Raw genomic sequence first — 27,208 nt, 5'->3', positions numbered from 1 at the left:
TATTGATTTAAAACCAGATTTGATGGAAGAATACCTAAGTCATGGGGAAAAAAAAAAAAATTATCATCACATCATGGACTGTAATGGGTAAGCACTTTCTGAGTGTACTTGGAATAGGACTGGAGGTTGTTCTAAAAGGTATGAAGTATGTGAATGCTGAGCATCATCGTTAAGAAGTTCAGTTTCCCTGAGCTTTAGCTCATGATTTTAATATATGTCCTTGTTCACAACAGTTATCCTGTTTGAATCTCAGTTCCTCGCCTATGAAATCAACTCATTACCCTTCTGAAGTGTTTCAAAGTCCCACTGTGGGAACAGTTTTGATAATACGTTTTTCTGCTAAGGCCAGAGCATGACTGTTTCAGTGTCTAAACATTGTGTTTGATGGAGTACATTTGCTTCAGAAAATTCAACTAAGGATCACGGAATCTGAATGTTCAAAGCATTTATTGGTTTTGGAAAGGCAGGCACACATCATGCCAGGTGCACAGACTGGTACTGCAGGAGATGGATCAAAGAGAGGTCCATTATTGATCAGTCACAGATGTGAGGGGTAATGTTAAATATCTGCTGGGGAAAAAATAGATAAATGCATAAATATAAGAAACTACATAAGAAACAAAGAACAACTGCTACCTGTGTAAGTTTCTATGCCGAATGTCTTGAGTTATATTTCATTTACTCTGCATTTTTATATCTTAGGTTCAGGTTCAGTGGTCGTATTCTTGGCCTTGCTCTCATTCATCAGTACCTTCTTGATGCTTTCTTCACAAGGCCGTTCTACAAAGCACTATTAAGGCTGTAAGTATAAGCATACAACTGTGCAGAAACAATGCAGAAGCAGTGATCTAGCAGTGGATATTACAGAAACACAGACTTTCATGGAGTTGCTTCAAGCACTCTGACCTTCAATTGCTTTCTGTTGTTTCGTGGTTTGTTCATGATAGAAAACAAACTCATCTTAATATTACTTGCCTTTCTCCAAAAATTTGCCCTTGGTAGATGCTGCCTGTGCTGTTATAGGTGGGTAGTAAGTAAGATAGTTGAGAATATGCCTTTGAAAGTACTCACTCATAATTCCAAAGCTTAATATTGATTAAAAGTTATCAAAGCAATTAAAATATATGGAAAACTGAAAACTATCTTTGATAGAACAGGTATCATTATTTCTTCTTAAGAAAAAAAATGGGGAGAAGCATATTAAGAAAGATACATAATTTCTCACTGGTGGGATAGTTTTTCACACCTTGGACTAAATGAGGAATGCTAACGCAGATGGAAACAGTGAATGTTTCTTTTTGGTCTTCTACTGTCTTTTACATTAGCAAGCAGAAGCTACTAGTAATGTATTATCTTCATTGTTGATTCTGTAAGGTTTATAAGGTTAACTTTAATTGATAATCTGTCTCTCTTTAGTAGATGGCAGGAAGAGAATGTACATAAAATTTGCAGTACTAACAAGTAGTAAGTCAAGACTATAATTAAATGAGAAAGACCACACTAAAGCATAGCTGAAATAGAATGGGTCCAAATCAGGAAAGATATTTTAATTAAAAGTCTGTAGAGTTCTTTAACATGCATTTTGTTTTATATTTTTTCAACAGTTAGTATTGCTGGGCTCCAAACAATCATATTATTTATATTGTATCTGACCTAGTATGAAAAGATAATAAAACCTAGAGTGCTCCTGCATCCTTCTTGCCCTCCTAGGGTTTGAAACTAAGTTATCTGTAACATACATGGGCCTTTTCAATCAGCAAAACTGGCTCCTTGCTAGCAAAAAATTTAGATGCCTGGTCTGCCTTATGTCAGTCTTGTGAGCTCTCTCGAGGATAATGGATACAGGGAAGCATCCAGGCACAACATGATGGGGCCTGTTGGGGCTGAAGATAAGTGTGTGCTCTGAAGTGCATGGCATCTTGAAGATGCACATAAAATTGAACCCCCAAGGGTGCCTTCCAACAGCAAACAATACAGGCAGCCAACAGAATTGGCTTTGAGCCCAGCCATGCAGGCAGTGCAGAACTACTTTGAGAGGGTTTGTGTTTCTTAACACACACCAAAAAAAACCAAAACCAAAAAATCCAATAAACAAACACCAGCCTTGTGTTGGATCTTTGTCATAAATTTACTTACTTTCTTACTGGTAAGTCATCCTGACAGTAGTTGTGGGTTCATATATTCATCTACATCTTTTTTCTTGCCTCACAACCAGGCCATGTGATTTAAGTGACTTAGAGTACCTGGATGAAGAGTTCCATCAAAGCTTGCAGTGGATGAAAGATAACAACATCACAGATATCCTGGATCTCACCTTCACAGTGAATGAGGAGGTGTTTGGACAGGTGAGCACAGCTATGCAAAATATCTGAAAAGCAAATTTTAAGCTGACAAAGTTAAGCATGATGAACATCTTTATGTTGGAATAGATCAATAGATTCAATAACATTTTCTTCTCCTGCCTTCTGTTTCTTTCAAGCCACCTGTTTTAATGCAGATGTTTATTCTTAGGGTCTGTAATATAAAATACCAGCCACAGCCTCCGTACAGGCCTGAGCCACACACTCATGAACATGAGGAATTATCTGAAGTAGAGTGCAGCTCTTTCACCAGAGTGTAGTTTACACAGATTGTGGCATTCAGTGTATTCAGTAATGTAACTTAAAGCTGATGTGACTGAAAAGAGGGGGGTCGAAAGGGAAGAAAACTATTTGGTGGGTCATATAAAACATGGCAACTCTTACCACTGTTTTGTCTAACATATTCCTGTTAGCTTCACTGTCTCTTATCTACTTGCACCTGCTTACCATCTTTCTGTATACAAGTTATTATGCTTTTTACCATTCAGCTTTACGTTAGTCAGACAACTCTTTAATCAAGCTGATCTGGATATCTACAACTTTAAATAGGAAACAGTGCTGACTTTAGTGCAGTCTGGTGACCAGAACACATAAAAGGATCTTCTGTGAGTTTCTTTGGCTTGCACTGAAGCCTTGGTGCCTTTGCTGTTGTAACCTATACAGGATTGTAATTGTCTCTAAAAAGTCTTGACTAGACTCAAAGCAATATTAAGTGGAAAATTTCCAAGTACATGCTGAAGGCTAGAGAGACAGAAGAACCATGCCAGATAATGTAGAATCTCAAGAGAAGGAAATTAACTCATGTGTAAGGTGTGGAGATGCAGTGTCAAAGAGAATGGAGAGATCAGGTGGAATGTACAGAACAGTGGCTTAGCTTTCAGAAGAAAAGTTGACAGGAGTTAGTGCAGAGTGAAGGTGTACAGAGTGAAGGCATGCAGAGCAGGGAGAGAATTAGATTTTTTTTTGGAGTAAACTTTTGAGCTGTAAGTCTGAAAGTAATAAATCAAGCAAGACCTCAGGGGATATTTTCAAAACTGAAGTTAGTCTGATTGTTGTACAAGGGAATGAAGAATCACCAGAATCAAGAACAGATGAAATAAAAGGGATGGGGCAGAAGAAATGAAGTACGAATCTCTTATAGGAAAGATTAACATTGTTTTTCACAGACTTGAATGTAGGGAGTTCTCCTCTCAGAAGCTGACAGTTTGCATGACATTCAGCTGACAGTACAGCCATTTCTCTGGAAGGTATGCCTATGTAAGATTAATAAATGAAGACAAACAGAAACATTCAGACATATTCACAGAGACAGATGAGAAAAGTTTGTATTTGCATTGGAAGACTACAAAGATGATTAAGAATCTCAGCTTGAATTGCCCTAATACATAGGAAGATGTGTATTCGGCACACCAAGTATTTGTTGTGCACTCTCCAAAGAAAAGAGCTAGGCAATTACATAGATGTCTGCTGTGGAAGGTAAGAGATGATTCCAAGAAGAACAAAATAAAATTTCAGTCTGTTGTAGATAGCGTGATACTAGAGCAAAAGAACACAAAATATTTTGATGCCAGTTCGCATTCTGTCTAGTACTTTATTTCATATATGTACCAGACACTAAACTTGCTAGAACTAATAGCAGGGGAAAAAATGATTCTCACTGTGAATTATGATTGTGAGAATCCAAGAGTCCTAACTGAAGGTGAGACTTTTCCCTTATGAAATTTGCTGAATGCTGACAGCAAAATACCCAAGAAATCTCGAGCACATTTTTTTCTCACAGATGGATCGCAGTTGGAAATTCTTGCATGCCAGGAGTATCTGACCACTTAAATGCCATCTGCACATTTCTTTGCTATGCACAATGGGAGTTCTGCTAATATTTGGGATGCTGGATTTCAAGAGTTGGGTAAGGGAAACACGAAATAGTGGCTCTTTGAAAAGTTGTGTTGCAGATGGGTCACAGGCTTTTTGTCCTGTTTCCACAATGACTTCATTATTGACAAGTCACTATTTCCTTCATTGTTTCTTTCTTGTGCATCTCTGACTTGTGTATTTAGATTTTGATCCTTGGGGCTAAATCTTTTTTCTTGATACTTTTTTTTTTTTTTTTTTTTGTAATTATACTGTACTCCAGCCGTCTTCCATACTGGTACCTGGAGCAAATATATGTATCAGTGCAAGCATCCCATGCTTTTATTTATGGGTATGGATGCCAGTTTGAGAGTTTTGCTTTTAAGATAAGAAAGTGACAATTGCTTGTGATTTTAAGTACTTTCCCAAGCTTTTACCCTGTAGAAAGTGTTCTTCCACGTTTATCTACAAGCCCTATATGTGGATACACTGGCAATTGTTCTGGTCAGGTTAAAGAAGTGGGTTAAATTTGTTGTAGTGGTTCCTTGCTGCTCTGAATGTGCTGCTCCTAATTCTAGCTCACAGCTATGGCTAATACCTCCAAGAAAAAAAAAAAAAGTGGGGGAAATCCACTGTCATTGATCTGCTGTTTCCAAGTCTAGATAAATAATTGTATTTGAAATTACGTGGATAAGCTAAAGAAATCATGAGTATATCTAGGTATTTGTGGGAAACCTTGGAAGGAAATACAGAGCAACTGGATTTATGGTCATGCTTAAAGTTAGACAACATGCATTCATTATTGATTTTAACCAGTGCAATCTAGGAAAGTACAGCATGGCATCTGAATGATGCAGCTTTGCTTGTGAAATGGTGATGTAGTGATTTACATTTGGGAATTTAGCCTGAACCAGCTAAGAATTCCTAACTCATTACATCCAGCCTTACTTGTTGTTTCTCAGCGAAGCTGCATATTAGATGACTCACTGAGTATTTCCGTAATTCACAATTTTCTACATGTCCTTCCAGCAAAATGATGTAAATACTAAATATACTCTGCATGCTCTCTCTTGAGCTGACAAATAGACAATAATTAAATAGTACAAGTAATGAGAATGTATTCATGCAGCTCATTTTATATCATTGCTAGACATCATTGTTATAGGAACAGAAAACTGAAGATGAGAGCAAAACGTTCTTCCTTTAAAATCCACTGGATTCAATGTGAAAATAATTACAGAATAAATAATATATCCTATCACATGCGAGAAGGAGTATATTCTTGCTAAGTATTATCTTGATTGATTCCTTAAATCTCTTCTCTATCTCAAGCCTTAGTAACCCAAGCCAACTAAATTAACCATTATAATGCAATGCAAATCTGTTAAAAAATGGTTACAGTACATACTGGTTGCCATTTTCTTACTCCTATGAATAGCTTAGGTAACTTCTCAGGTTTGGATGTCTGATATAAAACTCTGAATGCCACAGTGACTGTATTTCTCATCTGTGTGAGGTGCTATCCACTGTCAGTTCTTGTTTAGGTAGTGTATTGGAACTATTTATTTTGTGGGAATTTTCTTGGCTTTTGGCATTTTTGAGTTAACATCTATTCTACATCAATTAGGTGTGAATGTAACACTTGTTGCTTAAGAGAGTCTGTCACAAGTAGTTACATAGCACTTCCAGTTGACAAAATGGTCTGCCAAGTTCCAACAGTGGAAGCGTCTCCATCCTCTTGTTTCCTGTACTACTGCTTGGGTAGCCTGCATCAATAGCAAGCTGGCAGGAACATCTCCCTCTTGGGAGCAAGTGGGAGAGAAGGAGATTAAAAGATGGTCCAGAATGGTATATTGCTCATATCTAATAAATTGTGCCCTCAGAATCAATCTTTGCCTTGTACAGTTTAGAGTCACCGACTCATCAATCCAGCTTCATCTGGTGATAGGGCTAGGGGTAGGGCTGAGAGAGGAACAGAGGTCAGAAAGCTGTGTGTGACTTCTGAAAGTTTCCCATTTTGCTAAATTCATATGTGATAAACCAAAAGCTTTGAATCACTCTCTGCATGTGCTGCTGGAGTGGTTGGGGAGTGGAGGTGAGTGCCCATCATTATTGCTCTTCTTTCTATTGCAAAAGGACAAGAGGCCAGGGGATAGAACTAGAAATATGGCTGTTAAACTTTGCACTTATTTTTTCAAAGTACACCTTAACTTTAAAACACAGTGTGATCCATACATTGTTACCCCACTGTTCATCTTTGTTCTGTAGGTGACAGAGAGAGAGTTGAAATCTGGAGGGGCAAATACAGCAGTGACAGAAAAGAACAAAAAAGAGTACATCGAGAGAATGGTTAAATGGCGAGTGGAACGTGGAGTTGTTCAACAAACAGAGGCCCTGGTCCGTGGCTTCTACGAAGTAAGTGACAGTAATCACTGTCTTCCTTTTGTCATCTGAATGAGACAACACCTTGGTTAAACTGTGTTTCATCAGTACCCTAGAAAGTAACAAAAACACATAAATGGCATGGAATTGGAGTATCTGGATCCGTAGCGGAATCACTTCAGTGAGGAGCTGATGTGACTGCATTTTTAGGAACTCACTACAGTAAAGTTTGTCCTGAGATACAATCAACTGACCTGGATCTAAGGACATCCTTGTGGCAGAGCTGCTACAAGGACTATCAAAGATGGGATGAAAACCTGCTGCTTTGCTAGCCCCTCCAGGTAGCCACCTATTCATATCCCATACTAATCACATTCGACCATGTATCTTTCCTTGGCAGCAGTGCGATGTAAGCAGAAGTTGAAGGATATCTCACATAGGAAAATAAACCAGAGTAGGATCTCTGGAAAGCAGAGGAGCACACACTGAATACACAGAACAGTAACATTGACTGATCTCTCTGAGCATTCACGCTCTAAAGTTTACTGAAAGTGGAAGCCAGTGATGGTGTCTTTGTAGCTGTGTAGACTTGGTCAGCCCTAACGCCGTTGTACAAAATTGTAAACAAAGGCCAGTACAAAACAAATTTTTCATATTACAAATCTAGTGCACATTTGATCATCAAAATCATTCATCGGAATCAATGTTAACAATGAAGAATTTTTTCACAGACTATGTCTTGCTACTTACTGCCTCATTCAGATCAAATATGTATTGTCATTGTTTGCAAATCAAAACATCATCAGACCTGTACAGATGTATCAGCAGAGGAGTGAAAGTTAGCCATCAGCATGCAGACTTCAGTGGCCAACATTTGAAGAGCTATCCGTCAGAGCCCTGGGTTTGAGAGGCATTACATCTGCTTTATTTCCAGTCTGAAACTGTGCTTACAAGTGTTTTATGTTCCAGGTTGTAGACTCCAGGCTTGTCTCTGTTTTTGATGCCAGAGAACTGGAGCTGGTTATAGCTGGCACTGCAGAAATAGATCTCAATGACTGGCGTAACAACACGGAATATCGTGGAGGTAAACTGCTTGCTGATGCTTACTAATATTTTCAGTCTAAAACATGAAAGATTTCATCCGTTTTTTTTCTGCCTGTCTTTACTGAAGGATATGCCTTGTTTTGTTCAGAAAATTTTTGTGAAGATTAACTCATGAGAAAAAATAAGTAAGACATTAGATTTGAATCGACAGATGTAATAACACTGACATTGCTTCTGCTACTTCTGTCCACACTTTATGCACTCTCATTTTCTACCAGTTTAACACGAGTTTTGACTAATAAGAACTGAAAAGGATTTGCAGTAGTAGGTCTGAACCTTACTCAGATGACTGTGAATGAACTCCTGGTCTCACTGAAAGTAATATAACAAGACCTCTTGACTTCAGCAGGGAAAGAGGCTCATGAGTTGAATTCCTCTGCTCCCAATTACACTCCTATGGAATACAGAACTTGCTTAGCTATCCCCTCAACCTATGTCAAGTTGAACTTTTTCCATTTTCCTCTAATGCATGGTCTGCTTTTGCTTTAAATACTGAGCATGATTTATCCAGGCTCTCTTGGATGATGAATAAATGCAAAATCCATGGAAGTTTGTGTAGTGTATCCCTCTCTGAAATACAAGCCTTAAGTCTTTGCTGCTGACTGCCCAACTGTTGTGTTACCTTGAAATAAACAGCTAATCACAAATACAGCTGGTCCCCATGTTATTATCCTTATTATCCTCCTTTTTTTTTTTTTTTTTTTTTTTTTTTTCCCAGTTTATTTTAGTTTAGTGTAGCTATTGAAACAAAGTTAGCCTGGCTTTTTACAAGCACTAAGGCACAGAGCCCTGCATGTGGGAGGTTTGCCAGGGAAGAGCTTGCAGCCCCAAACTCTTCTCCATGTGTCAGACACTTTTGCAATTCAAATGAGAATGTATTTGGGAACCAGAAATTATGTCACTAGAAGTTGAACCGTGTAGTGTATTACAACTGGTCTTTTATATCTCATATAGGTAGCCCGGGTTCTTGCCAAGGAGTTTGTAAGAAGCATATGTATACTAAGTATATATTTGAGTTTTAGGATTTCAAGTGAGTTAGTCATACTATAGTATCTAGAGCCAAGACAAGACAGCAGTTATGAATTATCAATAATCAAGAATGAGATATATTGCTAGCTCAGGAGATTTTCTATAGGATATTTTCTGCCCCAGGCTAGTTACACTAGAAGGTATGAATTTAATTTCTCTCTATGGCCTCTTGGTTTAGGTTACCATGATGGACACATTGTAATACGATGGTTCTGGGCAGCAGTGGAGAGGTTTAACAATGAACAGAGGCTGCGGTTGTTGCAGTTTGTTACTGGAACATCAAGTGTGCCATATGAGGGCTTTGCAGCTCTCCGAGGAAGCAACGGGCTTCGGCGTTTCTGTATAGAGAAATGGGGGAAAATAACCTCCCTTCCAAGGTATGTCCCAGCTACAGTACAAAAACGGAGGTTCTGCGTGAGGCATGAGCCTGTACTTTGTTGCATTTGCCTGACTGAAATGATGAATCCCTAAGAACATCTTAAAACAACAAAGAAACAATTATCAGTTTGTTCTGCATTTACATTCAGAGATGTCAGTTCAGTTCAGTCTTTTATTTTGTTAATTTTTTATTTGCAGGTTCAATTTAAACTACTTTGAGTCCTGGGAAGTGGTTAAGGTGAAGATAACCCCATATCCAAACCTAGCTACCTTATTTTGATTCTGTATCTGGTCCATTTCAGCAGCTGTCAGCTGATTCTGTTCTTTTTGCTCCCAAAATCCTAATAAAAATACTTGTGAAGTTAAAGAGTCATGAAAGCCAGAATCTACTTCTGCTTTTTGGCGAGAGACTTGGGTGTAATCCCTTCGTTTGCTCTGATGGTTCCACTTTTTCATCACAAGGAAGCTTAGTGGAAGAACTTCAAATTGTGTGGTGATCACACTCAGTTTGGTACATCTAGTTCTGTCAACTAGAATCAAATGAGCTGTGATGTCATACAGTGTCCACAGACTTCCTAACGCTGTCCTATGGAGGAATCATCTTCCTTCTTAAGAATGAAGGAACTGAGGCACCAAGAGGTAGTCTTACTTAAGGCTACTCAAGAGAGCTGTGGCACAGCTAGCAATCACACTGAGCTTTAAGTTCTGTTCATACCTGTAATCAGCAGCCATCCTTCCCCCTGAATAGAGTCACCTTTTCTTGAATGTCCTTACAATTGCTTGAGGCTGTACCCAGTGTGATTACAGAGCATTTTTCATGGGTCTGCATCTCACCACCTCTGAGATGAATTTCCTAAGTGACTTTTTTACGTAACATTTGCCCTCCTAAGGATGCTTTCTTCCTGCACTGCAAGATCCTCATTGTCTATTTATATATAAATTGTTCTCCTGGAAATGAACTGGAAGCCAAAGCAAACCTGAAAGCACCCAAGCATGTTTTGCAGTTTACCTGCCTGCATTCAGAGTTTCCTATGGTGACTCTCATCAGGCCAGAGTTGCCTAGAATCAGAACAAGTCTTCTGTAGAAAGGTTCCAGACCACCCAGGTAGGGAGGCATTTTCAGAGAGTCCCTTGGGCTTTCAGTCCAAAGGAGGCTAACCACTTTCATGGCACACTTCAAAAATTTGTTCTCATAGATCTGCAGATAAATTCAGCCAGTTAACTGTGGGTGTGACCCAGTTTTCTAGTTACTTGCCATCCACGTTGTTTACTCACAGTCACACTGTGAGGCATGGAATCGAGCAGACCTGCACTGTTCTCTTGAGAGGAAAACTCCAAATCTGCTCATCATTCTAGTCCAAGTCTAAGCATTTTATGAAGTGGGATCACAAAAGATCTGCACCAGGGCACCATGTCAGCAGATGTTCTGAGCTGACATCTTACATGGACTCCCCCCTAAGATCAGGAAAAGGGAAGGAAGTGTTTTTAAGGCATAATTCATCTCGCCTTAACACACACTTTTAAAATAACTTGGCTGAATCACACCTGTTACGTTCTGATTTATTTCCATTCACCATAAAGACCTTACTGACACTATAGAGAGAGCTAGAAAGCTAAGTGATTTAAAACTGAGATTTAAAAACAGATGGAAATATGTAAGGTCAGTGAGATGCTCTGTGCACTCTGAGCTTCAGCCAGCATTGTGGAAAGCCTGAGAGCTACAACTTGCTATTTGTAGGCCTGATCTTCATTTTGCAATGCATATATGGTGTGGTTCTATGTAAGGGTTTTGGAACTGACCAAGGGCAATGCATCCTGTAGCCAGGCAGCAGCTGAAAGTCATAGTCTGTGCAGTGTTTCAGCAAAGTGCTCTCTGCACTGCTTCCCACAGTGGGAAGGGGCAGTAGGGGAGGGTGGGAGGACCTTGGCACATGCACAGAAAATACCTTGGGCTGACCCAGCCAGTTCTGAAAAAGTAATTGGCCTCTTTCTGCTCTGCTTAACTTTATTTGTGAACCTAGGCATTACTTATGACCTAGATTCAATTAGCCCTGAGATATTCACATTAACCACTTCATGTTTGTCTACTAATCACTGACAGAGGCCTTTTTTCCAGGTGAACGTTGTTAGCAGCTTTTAGAAGTCTCAGAGCTCTGCATTCATTTTAGCCGGGGGAAAGAGAAAGAACACTTGCTCATGGGGAATGAATACAGCTTGATCACTGTGAATTATTACCTGCATTTTGATGAAATTATGGAGTGCTGCCAAGTGTACACAGTGTTAAGAAATACATAAAGCATGCAGGCTAAACTTGGAGACTTTAAATCTTTAGTTAAGCAATCGAACAAATGTTATTTTAAACTTTTTTTAAAATGCCTGATTATGATTTGCTCATGTTTATTTAGATTTTCTTACATATTTACTCGGACTTATAGATTAAAAAAAGTCATCTGTCATATCCTGTAGGCCTTTGGCCTCTGTTATATAGTATGAGTGTAAATAACTTTAGCTGTTTAGAATAACTGACAGCAAATCCCCTTCTCCTTCTAACAATTCCTACAAATTTACAGTGAGAGTTACCTTGTTACACATTTTCAAACTCCTAGAAAAAAGAACAGCTCTCTCATTTTTAGCAGTCATCAGGTTTAGTCATACATGTGCTCAAATATGGATTGTACCTCTTAATTACTGCTATTAGTTCTTAGCCCCTGCTGCAATAAATGCAGTGCTGTGTAAGGAGTTAGAGAAGCTGGCATTGAGCTGATGCATTTGGCTTTTCTGCTGTCCATGTAGATGGTGGGCCATTGAGAACAGGCTGGTCTGGCCCTTGGGTTGTCTAATTTCTCACGAAGTGTTAGATAACTTTTAACTGCTTCAGAAGAGTGTGTCAAGGGAGGTTCAGGTTGGATACTAGGAAAAATTTCTTCTCCAAAAACGTGGTCAGATGCTGGAATGACCTGCCCAGGGTGGTGGTTGAGTCTCCATTCCTCAAGGTGTTCAAGAAAAGCTGAGATGTTGTACAAAGGAACATGGTATAATGGAGAAATATTGATGGCAGGTGGACAGCTGGACTAGATGATCAACCTTGGTGATTCTATGATTCTGTGCGTCTTCTCACTTCTGCTCCAGAACACGAAGTCTTTAGACAACTCTCCCTTATGTCTTGTCCCTGCACTTTGACAATGGAACATGCAACTGCCACTCGCTTAAAGTGAGTGTGATGCTTATAGTGAGCCCCGTCCCTGGAGGTGTTCAAGGCCAGATTGGATGGGGCCCTGGGCAGCCTGGTCTGGTATTAAATGGGGAGATTGGTGGCCCTGTATGTGGCAGGGGGGTTGGAGATTCATGATCCTTGAGGTCCCTTCCAACCCTGGCCATTCTGTGATTTTGTGATTCTGTGATGTGATAGCACCTAAGACAGCCACACTGTTGCAACAGCAGTGTAGCAAACCCAGAAGAGATGCATGGTGTGAATTTCTAAAATGCATTATTTTTCAAAGAATAACCACTAACATGAAACATGCAGAATGCCTCTTGAAGGCACTGTGGATAAACAAGACTTTTTTCAGGAAGGCTGAGAATCAAGTAACTCCATTCTAAGTTTACTGGTGAATTTGTTCATCAGTACCAGTTCTCTGACATGAACCAGCTAACAGTGCTGCTAAATATTCATACAAGAGTTAGATTATGCCAGTAGTTTATTTCTGGAGGTGTCTATATCAGGCACATTATTCCTGTCAATATTTATTTTAAGTTCATACACATAAGAAGGATTGCTCCAGAAATCCTGGATCTCCAGACAATGACTGACCCTAAAGCAGGTTCCAAGTAGACTGCCAGTCTACTTGGCAGTCTAATTCTGTTGGTGTAAACTTGCATTATTCTTCCAAACTAATATAGTGAATCAGATGAAATAGCACAGAGTAGGTAACATGTTCAAGCCCTTGTTCTTCAAGGCTGGTTTTTACTCTCCGTATTTAATATGCAAAGGTTTATCCTGAAATAAAAGAGTTACGTATTTTAATTCTTTTGAATGACTTGGATTTCTGTGGCTGATTGAGTAGGGATGAATGGAGAATTCTTCCAGCTATAGCCTTTTCTGAAGCAGGAAGCATCTTCTTTCCTGACACAGGTTGGAGCTATAAATAGGATAAAAGGGATTTCTGTGCACACGTATTGCTTGTGAACTCTTGTTATTGTAAGGGATTAAAGGAAGTAACAAAGAAAAAAAGAATGCAAAAGGCTTAAAACCTTATGCACATAAATTTATAGGGAGAATTCTTCAAAGAAGAGAAACAGCGTAGCACTGTGAACTGTGAATGAGATTAAAGATCATAGAATCATAAAATTATTAAGGTTGGAAAAGACCTCTAAGATCACATAGTCCATCCATCCACTTACCACCAATATTGACCACTAAACTATGGCCCTAAGTACCACATCTGCCCTTTCCTTAAACACCTCCAGGGACGCTGACTCCACCACATCCCTGGGAAACCTGTTCCAGTGCCTGACTGCTTTTTGGAGAAGAAATTCTTCAAAATATCCAACCTGAATCTCCTCTGATGCAACTTAAGGCCATTCCCTCCACTCCTGTCACTAGTTACAGAGGAGAACAGGCTGACCCCCACCACAGCCTCCTTTCAGGTAGCCACAGAGAGCAATAAGGTCTCCCCTGAGCTTTCTCTTCTCCAGTCTAAACAATCTCAGCTTCTTCAGCCGCTCCTCATAAGACTTGTGCTCCAGACCCTTCACCAGCTTCATTGCCTTTCTCTGGACATGCTTATATAGTAGGAGGCTTAATTAAGGGAAAAAGACTTCTTTCACTGCAGTGTCTGCTTCTTCCACTGCTGATGTAATGTTTTCACCCCGAGATGTGCAACAAGCCCAATACTACAAAACAGCAGGTGTCCCCTGGGTTATGCTTACTGTAATAGCTGCCACTGGGATCACTAGGGAGTCCAGTCAGAAGGAACTTAGCCCTTTGCAGATCCCTTGGAAGGGTTCTTCCACAGAAGTGATCACTATAGAAAATCTTGTCATAGGGGAGAGAATGGATTTTTTTTCTGAGTTTCTCTGAGTTAAGAATGACTAGAAGTCAACAGCTCTGCAAGACTGTTGCTTAAATGATATGAAACGAGTGGATGATGATCAGTCGAGATGAATGTCCACAAGAAAGCAGACAGCAGTGTAGTGATTGTGGCTATGTCTGCACCACACAATAGGACACATGACAACAATGATGCTTTCACATTTTCACAGAGTCACAGAATGGCTGAAGTTGGAAGGGACTTCTGATAATCATCTAGTCCAGCTTCCCTACTCAGGTAGGGCCACCCAGAGCACATTAGCCAGGACTGTTTCCAGATGGCTTCTGAATGTCTCCAGGGAAGGAAACTACAGCCTCTCTGGGCAACCTGTGCCAGAGCTCAATCGCTCACATGGGAAACATGTTTTTCCTCATGTTCAGTCAGAACTTCATGTGTTTCAGTTCGTACCCACTGCCTCTTATCCTGGCACTGGGCACACTGAGAAGAGACTGGACCCATCCTTTCGACACTCTCCCTTCATATACTTACATGCATAACGTATGTCTTATACAGGCTTTGGTCTCAGACAGTTAAATGTGTCATGGTTGAGTACCAGACAGCAATAACACTTTAGGCTTAGGGAAGTTACATTGCATAGTCCACAGTCCTGAGCCTTTGTGACTATGCTGCTTCCAGTTCTGGAGCCAGGTAGCTGAGAACCTCAGGAACAGCTTTCTGAATGGCACACTCTTGGCCATGGAGAACACATCTGTAATGGATTACAAGAATCCTTCAGTTAATTAACTCCCAGTGGTTGATAAGTATTGACAATGGATTGTAGAAGCAACTTATGCTGCCAAAGATTGACTGAGATAAACAAACTCATTTAATTTCAAGGAATATATTAAATAATGGCTTTATTAATGTTCACTTTTCACTAGCTCTCTTGTGTTCCTAGTTAATTTGTGCAAATCCTGCATTTATTGTGTGCTCTCTCTGGGAACAAGCAGCTAACAAATCTTCATGTAAGAGGTAAAATAGGGATGGTAAAAGCTTTCCTAATTGAAGTTGCGTGATGCAGTGAAGATTACATGCCTCTGGCTATTTCAGTTATTTTAATGATTTACCATTGACAAAACTCCCCCTGAATCTGCAAGTCTCAGGCCAGCCCATCTAGCAGCATCATGTTTTTCACATGCTTTGTGGGTGGCCTAAGAGATGATTAGCAGAGTTTTAATGAGTTTCTCTAATATAGCTTTTCTGCTTCAATTTTGAGAAAATTTACAGAGAAAAGCTAGAAGTAAAACAACTTCACAGCTTCTAAAAATACCAGGGATCAGAAGCGTAGACATTATTAGGTGCTAAAGCTGCATTTCCTTTTGTAGAGTTTTCTCAATTCAGATTTATCAGAGGGAGCAAGAAGGAATAGAAGTATTTATAGCATCATGTAAAACTCCCAGCAGACTGAAAATAATTGTAATAATTTTAATGAAAATGTGCCTGCCCCGTAGCCCCAGTTGATGAATGAGCTCTGTGTTTTTCTGTCAGCTGAAATGGATGAACCACTGGGGTAGGGACACTGTCATTGCTTCGTATTTGTATAGAACATCATGCAGTGAAATGCAATCAGCATCTGAGTCTAATTGCTGCCACCAGTAAAGCTGCAGCAAGGTGGCAGCACGTGTGGAAGCCATTCCATGGCTTCCTGTGAAGGTGCTGCCAGCAGGGGGTAAATAGAATGACAGAACTGGGAAGAGAGGGTCCTAGCGTTGGCAACTTGCTCTGCTTTTGCCTTGTCTACTACAAATAAATCACATTTAACAGCCAGGCTTGCAGAGTTGTCTGACAGTTGACTTATGAGAACATTGTTAGCAGCCTTTCTTATTCTTAGCAGATCTCTGAATGGTCTTTTACTAGTCAGCTCTGCCTCATTATAAGCACATTCTGAACCCATTCTTTTAGTATATTGGATCATATTATGTCTGTCCACAGGCTCAAAATTTACTAGCTGCTCATGTTAGATGTACAGCTGAGTTGCATTTTTTTTGGGGGGGGGGGTGTCGGAACTCAAGGCAACTGAAGTGTTAGTGGAATTTTATCTGTATCAGGGCCTAGATCCCAGCTCCTCAGTGACCTCTGACATTTTTCTACATGAAGATACCTGCAATATTTAATGCAGGGATAGCAGAGAATGGCATTATGTTTATATTTAACTTGAGTCTTGTATTTGAAATGTTCGTTTGTAGGTGCACATGTATTCCAGTACCTCAGACTTTTGGAGGATCACAGTTTTACTTTAATAGTTACAATTTTTTTCTCTCTCAAGTGAACTTGAGTGTCTTGAGTTTCAATAGGAATTTGTTTTCTCAATATGTGTTTCCTCTTGTACTGATTTGAAGTAAACTTAACATGTAACATATTTTCCTTCTGCAGGGCACACACATGTTTCAACCGTTTGGATCTTCCACCTTACCCCTCATATTCTATGCTGTATGAAAAGCTGTTGACAGCTGTTGAAGAAACTAGTACCTTCGGACTTGAATGAGGGGGTTCAGGCAATTCTGGTGTTTGTCTGGCTATTGATGTCATCTTTCCAACATCATTAATATTGGTTTCCCATGTTTTTATTTTTGAAAATAAAACAAAAAAGAATCAAGATTGACAAAGGCTATGCATGAAGAACTGCCACCCTCCAAGATCTAACCTTCATGCTTTCATCCTGTTTCCTATGGACTGCTAGTCTGTATGCAATAGAAAAACAACTGTCTCAAGGTTTCTGTATATCTCTACATACCTCCATTAATAACAATGAAAATACAAATGCAAGTTACACTACACTTGATCAAATGTTAGTAAATGTTTACTTCCACCTACGTTGATTAAAAAATTAAAAAAAAAAAATTAAAAAAAAAATAATCAAGCATTCCAAGCTTTTATATACCCACATTTTCTAAATCAATTTGCAGCCCATCTTACTTCTTAACAGTTGAATACAGTACTAGGAGCTGGTCAAATATATTCTTCATCTGTTCTTCTTTTCTCTGTACATACTGTCCATCTCAGAGACACTTACGACAAAACTGAAATTTTTATATATGAACTCACATCAGTTGCATCGGCTGGAACTGGCCCAGATTCACGGTGCAGATAAGACCTTCAAAAACTTAAAAAACAACCTATTTTTTATGCAAATCCTAACAGTGATTGCTACAATTGTTCCTTGCCAGTGCTGGAGAGAACTTGCACTTCAGAGATATTGGGAGGGGCATCTCTATTGTAATGTTTACCACACAAGAAGCACAAGTTTGTGCGCACTAAGGAAGGATATCTTATTATGTAGCATAAAGACCAGGCTCCCTTACCTTAGTATTGTTTGCGGCAAGGGAAATAAGGTGAACGTTCTACTCTTGTGAATACCCTTCGATTCTGTTTACCAGATCTTTGTTCTCTGATGTTTAAAATGCTCCTTTCCAAATGGAAGTTCAGACAGTTCCATCCCCTGTGTCAGAAGCCATTTATTGTCTGTCAGGCTGGGCTAATCTATGGTTGCTGGGGACAGGTTTTGGTTTTGTCATTTTTCTTTTCTTGTTCAGTGCAAATCTCCATAACCTTGAGAGTGGTTGTAAAATGAAAGTTTTAGTCTAGGATCTATTGAATGAGAAGCTGCAGTGAATGGTGGTGCTAGTCAAGGATGAAGGATACTGTAACTCTGTTATGGTTAAAATTTTGTTGTAGTTCCTCTTGGAGTCAACCCAAAAGTCCTCCAGCCATGTTAAGTTTGACCAAACTTAAGAGCAATCTCTTATTACTCAGACAGAACCCATTTCAAATTGGTGTACTTTGCATTCCAACTCTGAAACCAGGGAAGTAAAGGAAAACAGCAGTAGGCTTGTTTTTGGAAGGATTTTGCTGAGGCTATTACAAGAAACACCACTGCTCTGTTGTATTCTACTTATTAAGATTTGCTGCCCTTGTTTTCCAAGACTGATCTCAAATTGAAAGTGTTTGTCTTAACTGGGAAAAGACAATAAGTATCATTACTTCTGATGCTAAACATGTGAAAGGATGCATGAAATAGGAAGTGAGAGCCTTGTGAAGGGTGAGTGAAGGTAAGTAAGAAGGAAACTTCATAGTATCTGGCAGTTCATATGAAAAGTTGTTACAGTTGTGTGCTAGCTGTGCTTCAGAGTGATTAAAATCAGATTACTTCAACGTCTGATACATCTTATTCCCAGTTTTATCTCCAGACAAAAGAACTGAACCCTGCTTTCTCACATAATTTAATGGTGGCTACACAAACTCATCACACTTGAAAAATTGCATTCTTAGTTTTGTACCATTCTGCTTTGATTCTTAGGTTAGGAGACATCTGAAAGGTGAGGGAACCCAAAGTATGTTTCCAGGCAGTAGGTTTTATTAGTGATATAAAAAATATTTGGGATACTTAAGTTGCCCCATTCATTCTATTTCTGTAACCCTTCAGCCTCTTTTTTAGTAATTTATTGCATGGCTTTTACTGAGAATGTATTTTAAAATACATGTTATTCATATTGAGTACAGTTGCGTAGGGATGCCTTAACTACTTGCCACCTTTCTTATACCAGACACCAGAAATGATGCCTGTCATTTCCACAAAACTCAAGCATCTACTGCACATGCTCAGCCCCACTGCAGAGTAAAGATGGAGTCTTTTTTTCCGAGAACATCTGTCACATGCACATGAACTACATTAGGGTGAGTCAAAGCATAAGAGACCAAACAAAATCTTCTGCCTCTTCACCACTGGGCTCTAAAATTCAGTGAGGTCCTGATTTATTCCTGCTCATATTAATGTAACAGAGTTGTCTGTACTTTATCGAACGTTGGGTGTCTTCCAACAATAGAAGAAAAGGCAGATAAATATCCAGTTGGTTTGGCAAAAGAGGACAGTGCATGCGGAGCTGTCTCATTGACATAGTAAAAGAAGTAAAAAAAATATAAAAAGATTATTTACAATGCTGTATAGTTAATTTTTTAAGTATTTAAAACTCTATTTTAGTAAGAAAAAGTGAAACTATTTTTTGTAGCATAATAAAAGATATTTCTATTTCAGAGGCAGCATCAAAACCCACTGACTGAAAGAACAAAAGCTTTCTCCTGAGGTTCTTCTTCACAACATATTCTGGCCCTCACCACAAACTGAGCTCTAAATAAGGTGCCATGCATCTCCATGTTTGACAGATGCCATCTCAAGCAGCTTGTGTGTTCCTGCTGTAGAAAATATAGAGCACAGCCTGCTACTTCGCACCAAAATCCTGAGTCCAAGCTAGCTTTCAAGTGCACAAGCTAGGAGTATTTTTAAAAGTTGTTATTTGTAGGTGTTTGTGATGACATCAAATAACAAGATCAAGCAAGTTTTGTTGAAGGATTTTTGTTTGTTTGTTTGGTGTTCTTAGTTTTTGTTTGCTTGTTTGTTTTAATCTAAAGTCAGAAATAGAGGAAAGCAGACAAATATTTTCATAAAGATAAAGAAAACACCATGCTACTCCTTATTTTCTTTCACATTCCATCGCTATCCCTCTATCTTCCCTACCCTGATATGTTTTCAAACACTGGTATCATCTTTGGGGTATCCAGATCTGCACCTCACAAGGCATTTTTCCATTCAGTCCACAGCCTGAGTCTGGACACAATCTGACGTGAAGGGGAAGGGCACCTTGGTGTCCCTTTATGTTGGACTGAGGGAGAGAATGGTGCCAACAAGTGAGGGGAACAACCCATCTCCTTTGCCCTGTTATTAAACCTGTCCATTACGAAATAAATTGAATTTGCTGTATTATTATGCAAGACATACAGCCTTCCTTGTTCATCTTATGATTCAAATGCTATTGTTAGAATATGTGCTCTCTTCCCAGGTCTGCATTTTCATTTGTAAAATGTAACTGTTAACTACAGAATTTCTGGTTTCAGTTTCTCATAGGAAAGACTCTCAAATTTTGCATCAGGCAGACTTACAATGAAATACACAAGCAATGAGCTTTCAAAAAATCTGTTCAGCTCCTTCAGTTCACATTGCACATGGTGTTGGCTATATTAAAATATGACACGAACATCAGCAGACTTTAAAATGCAAATTAAAAGTGGAATAGGCAACCTGACAGCTTTTTTGAAATGCAGTCTCTGACAGGAGAAACGGATAATGGTAGTTTGTACATTTGGGTTCAGAGGTTTTACTTTTCTCAAAGTGATTGTTGTGATGGTATTAATGGTAGAAGGAAGAAACGAAGTATTGCTGTTGATGAAATCCTGGTGCTATAGTAGCCTTATGCTGAAGATAAGAGAATGAAAATAAGTATTTGAAGGCCTTCCGCCTTGAAGTAGTCACACTGACTGTTCAACCTTACAAATGTCATTTCAGTCTGCAGTACATTCTGTGAGCATCCAGTCTCCATCATGTGGCTGTGCATATTTGGAACTGAATTTTATGTTCTAGGGAGTTCTGTGGCTATGACATGGCAAGGAATAAGTGGTCCAAATTACATCTAACATCTAATGGAGAGATCATGAGTTTTGTGCAGTCTGACGCAGAACTTTTTTCACCGAGTTTGCTGAAGTGCCCATGAAGTTTTTAGCCTGCTGTAGATGAGGTTTGAGTTGGTATTCTAGTCTGAGAGACAGCCTGTGGAGGGGGTTGGCTTTGTACTTTGTTATTCTTGTTTCACGGTAACAAATAGTTGATATACTTCTAGCTCAAAAAAAGTAGGATAATGAATTTTGACACGGAAATTGACTAACAAATAAACTAAAATACACACTCACAGCAGAGGAGTTAAACTTTGCCCTTTGCTATTAATCCTGTGACAGTCTATGGAAATCCAGAAGGATGAATGTGATGAGATTTGTTTGATTTCTGTTGAAATAATATTTTTTTGCCCTGTCTCTATAGTAATATTAATAGAGCTTCCCAGTCAAGATTGAACACTTTCAGTCGAGTGCAGACCAACAGATCCTCCTAATAATAAATGCGGTGCTTTTTCTATCATAATTCTTGCTGTACCTCAGTGCTCGTTATTAAAAACAAACAAACAAACAAACAAAAAACCAAAAACCTGCTGCAATATACTAAATCTGTGATAGGATTTACAGTCACGACAAGGTCCAACAGATTGGATTGTTACTTTCTCTCTGGTGAGTCATGTAGTTCCTTTGTTCTAGTAGCAAAACAGATGCCTGTACATAGTAGTTACTAGATAGAGTAAATATTGTACCATTAGCCAAATTCCCTGCAGCTTCCAATTTCTCTAAAAAAAAAGATATGTCTGTTATGGTTTTTGTTAAAGACTACATAAAGTCAATGGCAGGAAAGGTCCTCCTTGTTGGACTGATTTTGCTTATATTGACAGAAAAATTTCACATAATAGGCTGTGCTTTCTATTCAACCATATCACTATAGAGGAATGTCAATAAAATCACTTTCTTATGGTATTGTGTGGGCTGTCTCTTTCAAATAATTTCTTTTGTAGAGGATGTATTTTACTAGAGTGGGGGGAAATTGGCATAGGTGAAAGTCCTCTGACTTGATTTGCTCGTCCTCTGCCAGGACAAGATCTTACCCATTCATTGCACTTAGGCCTTTCCACTGCTTTTGTTCAGTTTCCCAGGGTACATGTCTAAAACCTGAGGTTCTCCTCAAAAGTGCACATAACCAAAGCCCTTGTACTCTCCTAAGTACAAACCTAAGACCAGCTCTGCCTTGAAAGCATGTGAGGTTATTCATTGTTACAGAAAACATCTGGACAAACAGGGACAAAAGAGGTACTTACCTCACTTCCACATCTAATTACTGCATTACAGGTATGAAAAGCAAGTGCAAAGATGATTTCTTAATAGAGTATGCCAAGTCTGCATTAAGTGTTGACAGCAAATAAGTACCAGATGCTATGGAATTCTCAGTATGTCACACCCATTTCTTTGCTGCTCATCACTGTAATATCTCAGGCATGTTTCATTAGCACATTCCAGGTTAGATTAACACATCTCAGATATACAGTCAGCTAACCATACATGACGCCTTGCTGACCATACCTGTTTTCTTACCTAAATGGCACCTCATGAGGGATAATGGTAGAAAAGGACTGCTGGGAAGCTTAAATCAAATATGAGGAGTTTTTACAGGGAAGAATAGAAATAATCGGAAGACTGTCTGAGGAAAATGGTAAGCAACGTTAGTAAAAAGCAGTGAGATGAGCTACTAACCATTAGGGTGGATCAGAGACATTGTGATCTGTTTATGTGGCTGGAACTATGCCTCTTACTCATTTTGTGAAGCTGAATTTGTGCTAAAACACAGCAATGTTCCACATGAAGCCTCCATGAGATGCCCTTCTGGCGTGTCAACAAAACTCCATCAGCCTGTAGGACACACAGCAGCCTATAGGACACATCAATAATAGTCCCATCCCATCCTGTGGTAGCAAAGCCATAGGTTTTTTTTTAAATACACAAAAAGTCAGCTCAGAGCCTGACTGTTGTTCTCATAGAAGATGGCACTTGGACCATAATTGTCACTTCAGAACGATGGAGAACAAAGAAGAGAGAACAACGCTACAAAGGATCCATTGTGTCTCCTCTAATCATGAATCCTTCATGAGCTGCAAAACTACTCTCTTATTAATTTTTAATTCTTCAAAATTGATTTTGCTTGAAAATACTTTTCACGGGTTTATCAAAATGAAGTGTGTGCTTTTATTTAGTTCCCATCTTCTTGGAATATTGGAGAAAAAAAAAAGATGATTTATTATTCTGTGTAAAACATAAGCCTGATTCTTATTTGAATGAGGCTCTGCTGCAAAGCAGGTTTATATTGTCTACTGTAAATGAAGTTCATTCCCACAGAGCCACTCTAGCTTGAGAATGCATGAACACTACACCCAATGATGTGTTTCCTAAATCACTAGCACATAGGATTTCATATAATAAACCTCCACAGTATAAGATAAGTAGAGCTGCATGGGAAAGTTTTCAGTGATAAACAAGAGTAATACTGAGGTCACCTGTGTTCCCTTCTGTGAAGATCAATACGCTTTGGGAACATACCTTTACCTTCAACATGTTTCAGTATCAAAATAAAAGACAATTTCAACAGACTGAAGTTTAGGAACTGTTGCTGTGATTTCCTAATGTTGGTTTTCCAGAATCAAAATAGCATACAAAAATAAATTGCACACACTCGTATTTTTCTGTTTGCAGAATTAAAATGTATGCTTCAGCCAGGAGACAATGTGATATGTGCCTCACAGAGTCATCATATTTAGATAACAGCTTTTCAGGAATGCAGCTGGGGCAGCGCTGGAATCTGCTCAGGAACGTTGTTACAAGCTGTGATTTGACTTCAGTATCTCCTTGTTATTTCTTAGCATTAAGTCCAACTGGTGAACTTTTTAGAATAACTGAAAGTAGTAATACAGATTACTATATAGGATTATACTTGCAATGTGTGAAGATGTATTTGATGACAGCTTTGGTATCCTTGGCAAGTGAATGCAAACTTCCCTGTTTTTGGCCTGGAACAGCTTTCGTGATTCAGGAATTGATTAACAGAACTGAGATATCAGAACTGGGACTACCCTGGTGTGTAAAGCACACACCATAACTCAAACATCATAACTGTGCTTCAATTTAAAGTATTTCAGTATTTTAAAGTACAAACAAACACATTATCTTCATGCACAAGGCATAGACATGAAGTAAGTATAATTGCACCCTCAATTTTGTAAAATATAAAATCTACCTTATTTGTGGAAGATGAAACAGTCTCTGGGACTGACCTGATGCTGCAGAGCAGTGGAAGTGATCTGAGGAGCACCCAATCTGATAGGGGACCCATTTTGATGTGTTTTCCAACTGGTAAATGAGTGTTATTATAATATATATAAAACTCCTGTTCAAATGGAAAAATCTGCAAAATATGAACCTGCGAAAGCATTTGGGAAGGTTATTCTAAGATCTTCTAGTGCAAACTTAATTTATCTGTCTTGGAAATAATGAAATAAAACCCTAGCAGCAAAATGAAAAATTACTGCCACATGAGCAGCAGTTTATATTAAAACCTTCACAAATGTAAAAATAATTCCACAAATCTAGCAATAATGATGCATAGTGTTGCCACTTAGTGGAGCTCTGCTTTCCATCCTTAGGTTGGAAAAGTGAAAATTAGTAACACTTTTTTTGTTGTAGCTAGTAAAAACTTTCAGTTTGTACAGACGTAGCATAGGACTGTTTTTCAGTGGTGTTGGGTATTCAGAGCTGTTGTGCAAGTGCCTTTAAATGATGACAAAAAGAAGCTGATGAATGCAGGAGTGAAACAATTCAGGTGATGAACTCTTCCTGCTGGCTCAGGTGTAAAACAATCACATAGAGAAATAAGGTGTTCAGTGCAAAATAAATGACCTCATATGGAGCTCAGGCAGCCTGCAGAAATTCCAGCCACAGAAGATCATATTTCTCTGTGACTACATAGGTTGAAAGGATGAAAATAGCACCTGAAAAACAACCTTAAGCAACTTCTGCATGGTAAGTTATGGATATATAGATTCCATGTTTCTGTTATAAATGGATCATGATGATGACACTCATTTAGGATGATCGGGTACAAGTTGCCTAAACACCTTCATATTGGAAAGGGAAAGGCTCTGTGAAGACCAAGCTGAAGTCAGATAATACAGTTAAGCAAAACTTACTCCATGTTCCTATGTAACACATCTCTGGAGAAGAAATGAGATCTCTCCTTCATTCCAGTGCACACAGACTTCAGTGGAAAAGAGCATTCTTTTAAACAGAGCATTGGTAGCGGTGTCTTCCACCTTTCCTCCTGCTCGTCAGCCTGCAGGCCAAACACTGCCATGAGAATGAACTCCTAGCATGCTGTTGGCAGAAAAGAAAAAATATATTGAAATATTAAACAGTTATCTGTATACACTGAAACCAATGTTCTGCCATCCGTGTACAACTGATCATACAACAGGTAATGCTGCAGCGATTGAAGCCAAACACCCAAACAAAAAGAATTTATATTTTTTTCATACATGAGGTAACACATGAGAGTAACCAGCTAGATACATATGTTTGCTTATTTCCAAATAAATCAAACACTATCCACACACACACACGTTTCTCCTTCTTTGGACCCTGCGTGTAAACTTGTGCTGCAGTATTTAAAACTGCAAGTGCTATTTTAACACACAGGTAAACCGACAGCGAGTCATGAAGAGTATGTTTATTCTTTCTATAGGGAAAACTAGGTTTCCATGCATCAACTCCATAGTATTCTTGGGTCTGCTGAGCAAATCACAACCTATCCTATGGGTAGTGCATAGTAAAGAGGGAGATGATTTTATTTTGGTCAGTTTTAAAGATAGCAAAGCACTTTTTTTTTCTGTCATTGTCATATCCTCTGGATAATTCTGTCTAAAAGTAAAACAGATCCATCTTTCTGTTATACTAAGACACCGGGCTTCTGATGTCACTGGTATTTTCTATCCTATGGAAGAAAAACAGATAAATTTATGTGCAATATGGAATAAGAGTTCTTTCACATAAGGGGAAAAAATACATTCAGAGTTCTCCATAATTTAGATGCAAACATATTTTAAATTTGTCTGAATCAACGTATGTCCAAAACATGAAAGCCTGTGACTTTTTGTACGCAGAATCAATTGCTAAATTTTTAAAGGAATTCAGTTATCTAAAACATAGGATTTACTATAAATTTGGCCAGATAATCTTAAATATCCCCAAATATTTAAGAATGATCTGTTCGTATTTCAGAATCAGTAATTGTGCTTCTTTCCATTAATTTTCTCTGCAGATTCTGCAGAAAGGAGAAAAAAAACTCCTAGTGTGCGTAAAGTTGAAAAGATTACAAGAATTAAGTATCTGAAAGCTTTATTTAGGATTAACATGCTTTTAAGATAAGCACATTTTCTCAGAAAACAGTACTTTTTCCACAGTGGATGCCTCTGAATGTACTTTTAGATGCCACAATTTTTAACCACCATTTAATGTGAGTGTTATTGTTTGGCAGAAGCAGTCTGGCCCTGCTACAATCTAAACAACATTCTGAGTGGAAAGCACATCAGTACCATAAGTTTCAAACTCCCCATTATTCTGGTTCTGGAAGTTATTCTTCAGCTATTTAATCCTGCAAAGCAGGTTTGGCATCAAGTGAATGAGGGAATTTCAGAGAAACACCTTGTCAGCAGTTGTTCTCCCGTTTGAATCTTCACCAATTAACGACTGGGGTTTGGCCTGGATCCTTCCTTGCATGCTGGCCTGCTTCCTCACGAGCCACTCCTCCTTCATGCTTGGGACACTGGCAGGCTGTGAGAGATGCTGTGCCCTGAATGGAGACAAATTCAGCAGGACTGCCTGGGCAAGCAACTGCCACACAGAACTGTTCTCTTCAGCACGTCAGGATGCTAGGGAAGCCAAGCAGCAAAGGGTCACTGAGATGAGCTGAGCGTGGCTACTTCTCAAGCCTCTCCCAGTGCTGTCCACCAGCCAAACAACCACAGAAACAAAAACTCCATCCTTGGTTAAGGAACACAGGTCTGCCCTGCCAGACCAGAGTGTGCCAGTGGCATGAAAGCTCTCACACTAGATCAATCCTGTATCTTCTCCCCTTCCCATATGTTCTCCATTATATTTTTATTTTTATATATTTATATTTATATTTATATATTTTATATTCATTATTTTATTATTATTATTATTATTTATTTTCGCCACTTGTGCAGTGGCAAAAAGTAAAAACTTCACAAGCACACAAAATAAAATTGCAACTATGGACTAGACATACAGCTATATACGTATCTTGCTCTGAAAGTAATGCCTCCTATTTATTTCCTCGGAAACCACAACAGATACAAAGAGCACAACCACCCCATTTGATATAGCAAATTCTCAGCTACAAAACACTGTTGTTCAGCACTGCCACCAACATTTTTGTCAGTGATGAACAAGAGCCTGCATGAGGTGACACACTGTTGCCACCACTACTCATATCCACTCTCTGCTCCCCGTAAACGTTCAGCAAGC

The 27,208-nt window shown here is 39.0% G+C and overlaps 1 protein-coding gene and 2 long non-coding RNA genes across 8 annotated transcripts in view; 1 reads left to right on the top strand and 2 right to left on the bottom strand.

The window, feature by feature from the left end:
* HECW1 (HECT, C2 and WW domain containing E3 ubiquitin protein ligase 1) overlaps window positions 1-18,752 on the top strand; it is a 239,966-nt gene extending 221,214 nt beyond the window's left edge. For all 5 annotated transcript variants that reach the window (XM_090142195.1, XM_031599381.2, XM_090142196.1 and 2 more), the window contains 6 exons: window positions 703-801; window positions 2,216-2,345; window positions 6,480-6,626; window positions 7,563-7,677; window positions 8,905-9,103; window positions 16,568-18,752. In XM_090142195.1, coding sequence (XP_089998321.1) covers window positions 703-801; window positions 2,216-2,345; window positions 6,480-6,626; window positions 7,563-7,677; window positions 8,905-9,103; window positions 16,568-16,679 — 802 coding nt within the window. In that variant the 3' untranslated portion in view covers window positions 16,680-18,752. The remainder of the gene's footprint in view (window positions 1-702; window positions 802-2,215; window positions 2,346-6,479; window positions 6,627-7,562; window positions 7,678-8,904; window positions 9,104-16,567) is intronic.
* Window positions 450-14,893, bottom strand: LOC149917359 (uncharacterized). Its single transcript, XR_016467586.1, has 3 exons — window positions 14,684-14,893; window positions 2,244-2,368; window positions 450-567 (listed from the first exon to the last, which is right to left on the bottom strand). It is a non-coding gene; the product is annotated as an uncharacterized LOC149917359 (long non-coding RNA).
* Window positions 18,753-19,004: 252 nt separating the features above from the next.
* LOC149917358 (uncharacterized) lies at window positions 19,005-26,781 on the bottom strand. Of its 2 annotated transcripts, XR_016467585.1 has the most exons (4): window positions 26,363-26,781; window positions 24,853-25,036; window positions 22,370-22,525; window positions 19,005-19,074 (listed from the first exon to the last, which is right to left on the bottom strand). It is a non-coding gene; the product is annotated as an uncharacterized LOC149917358 (long non-coding RNA). The 2 variants fall into 2 exon arrangements; XR_016467584.1 differs by lacking the exon at window positions 19,005-19,074 and having other exon boundaries at window positions 21,700-22,525.
* Between the last annotated feature and the right edge of the window lie 427 nt (window positions 26,782-27,208).

The sequence above is a fragment of the Phasianus colchicus genome, chromosome 6 (genome assembly GCF_987193195.1).
Source record: "Phasianus colchicus chromosome 6, bPhaCol1.hap1.1, whole genome shotgun sequence".
In the NCBI taxonomy this organism is placed as follows: Eukaryota; Metazoa; Chordata; class Aves; order Galliformes; family Phasianidae; genus Phasianus; species Phasianus colchicus.
The sequence above is the reverse complement of the archived record's forward strand: the minus strand, read 5'-3'. Positions and strand labels throughout refer to the sequence as shown.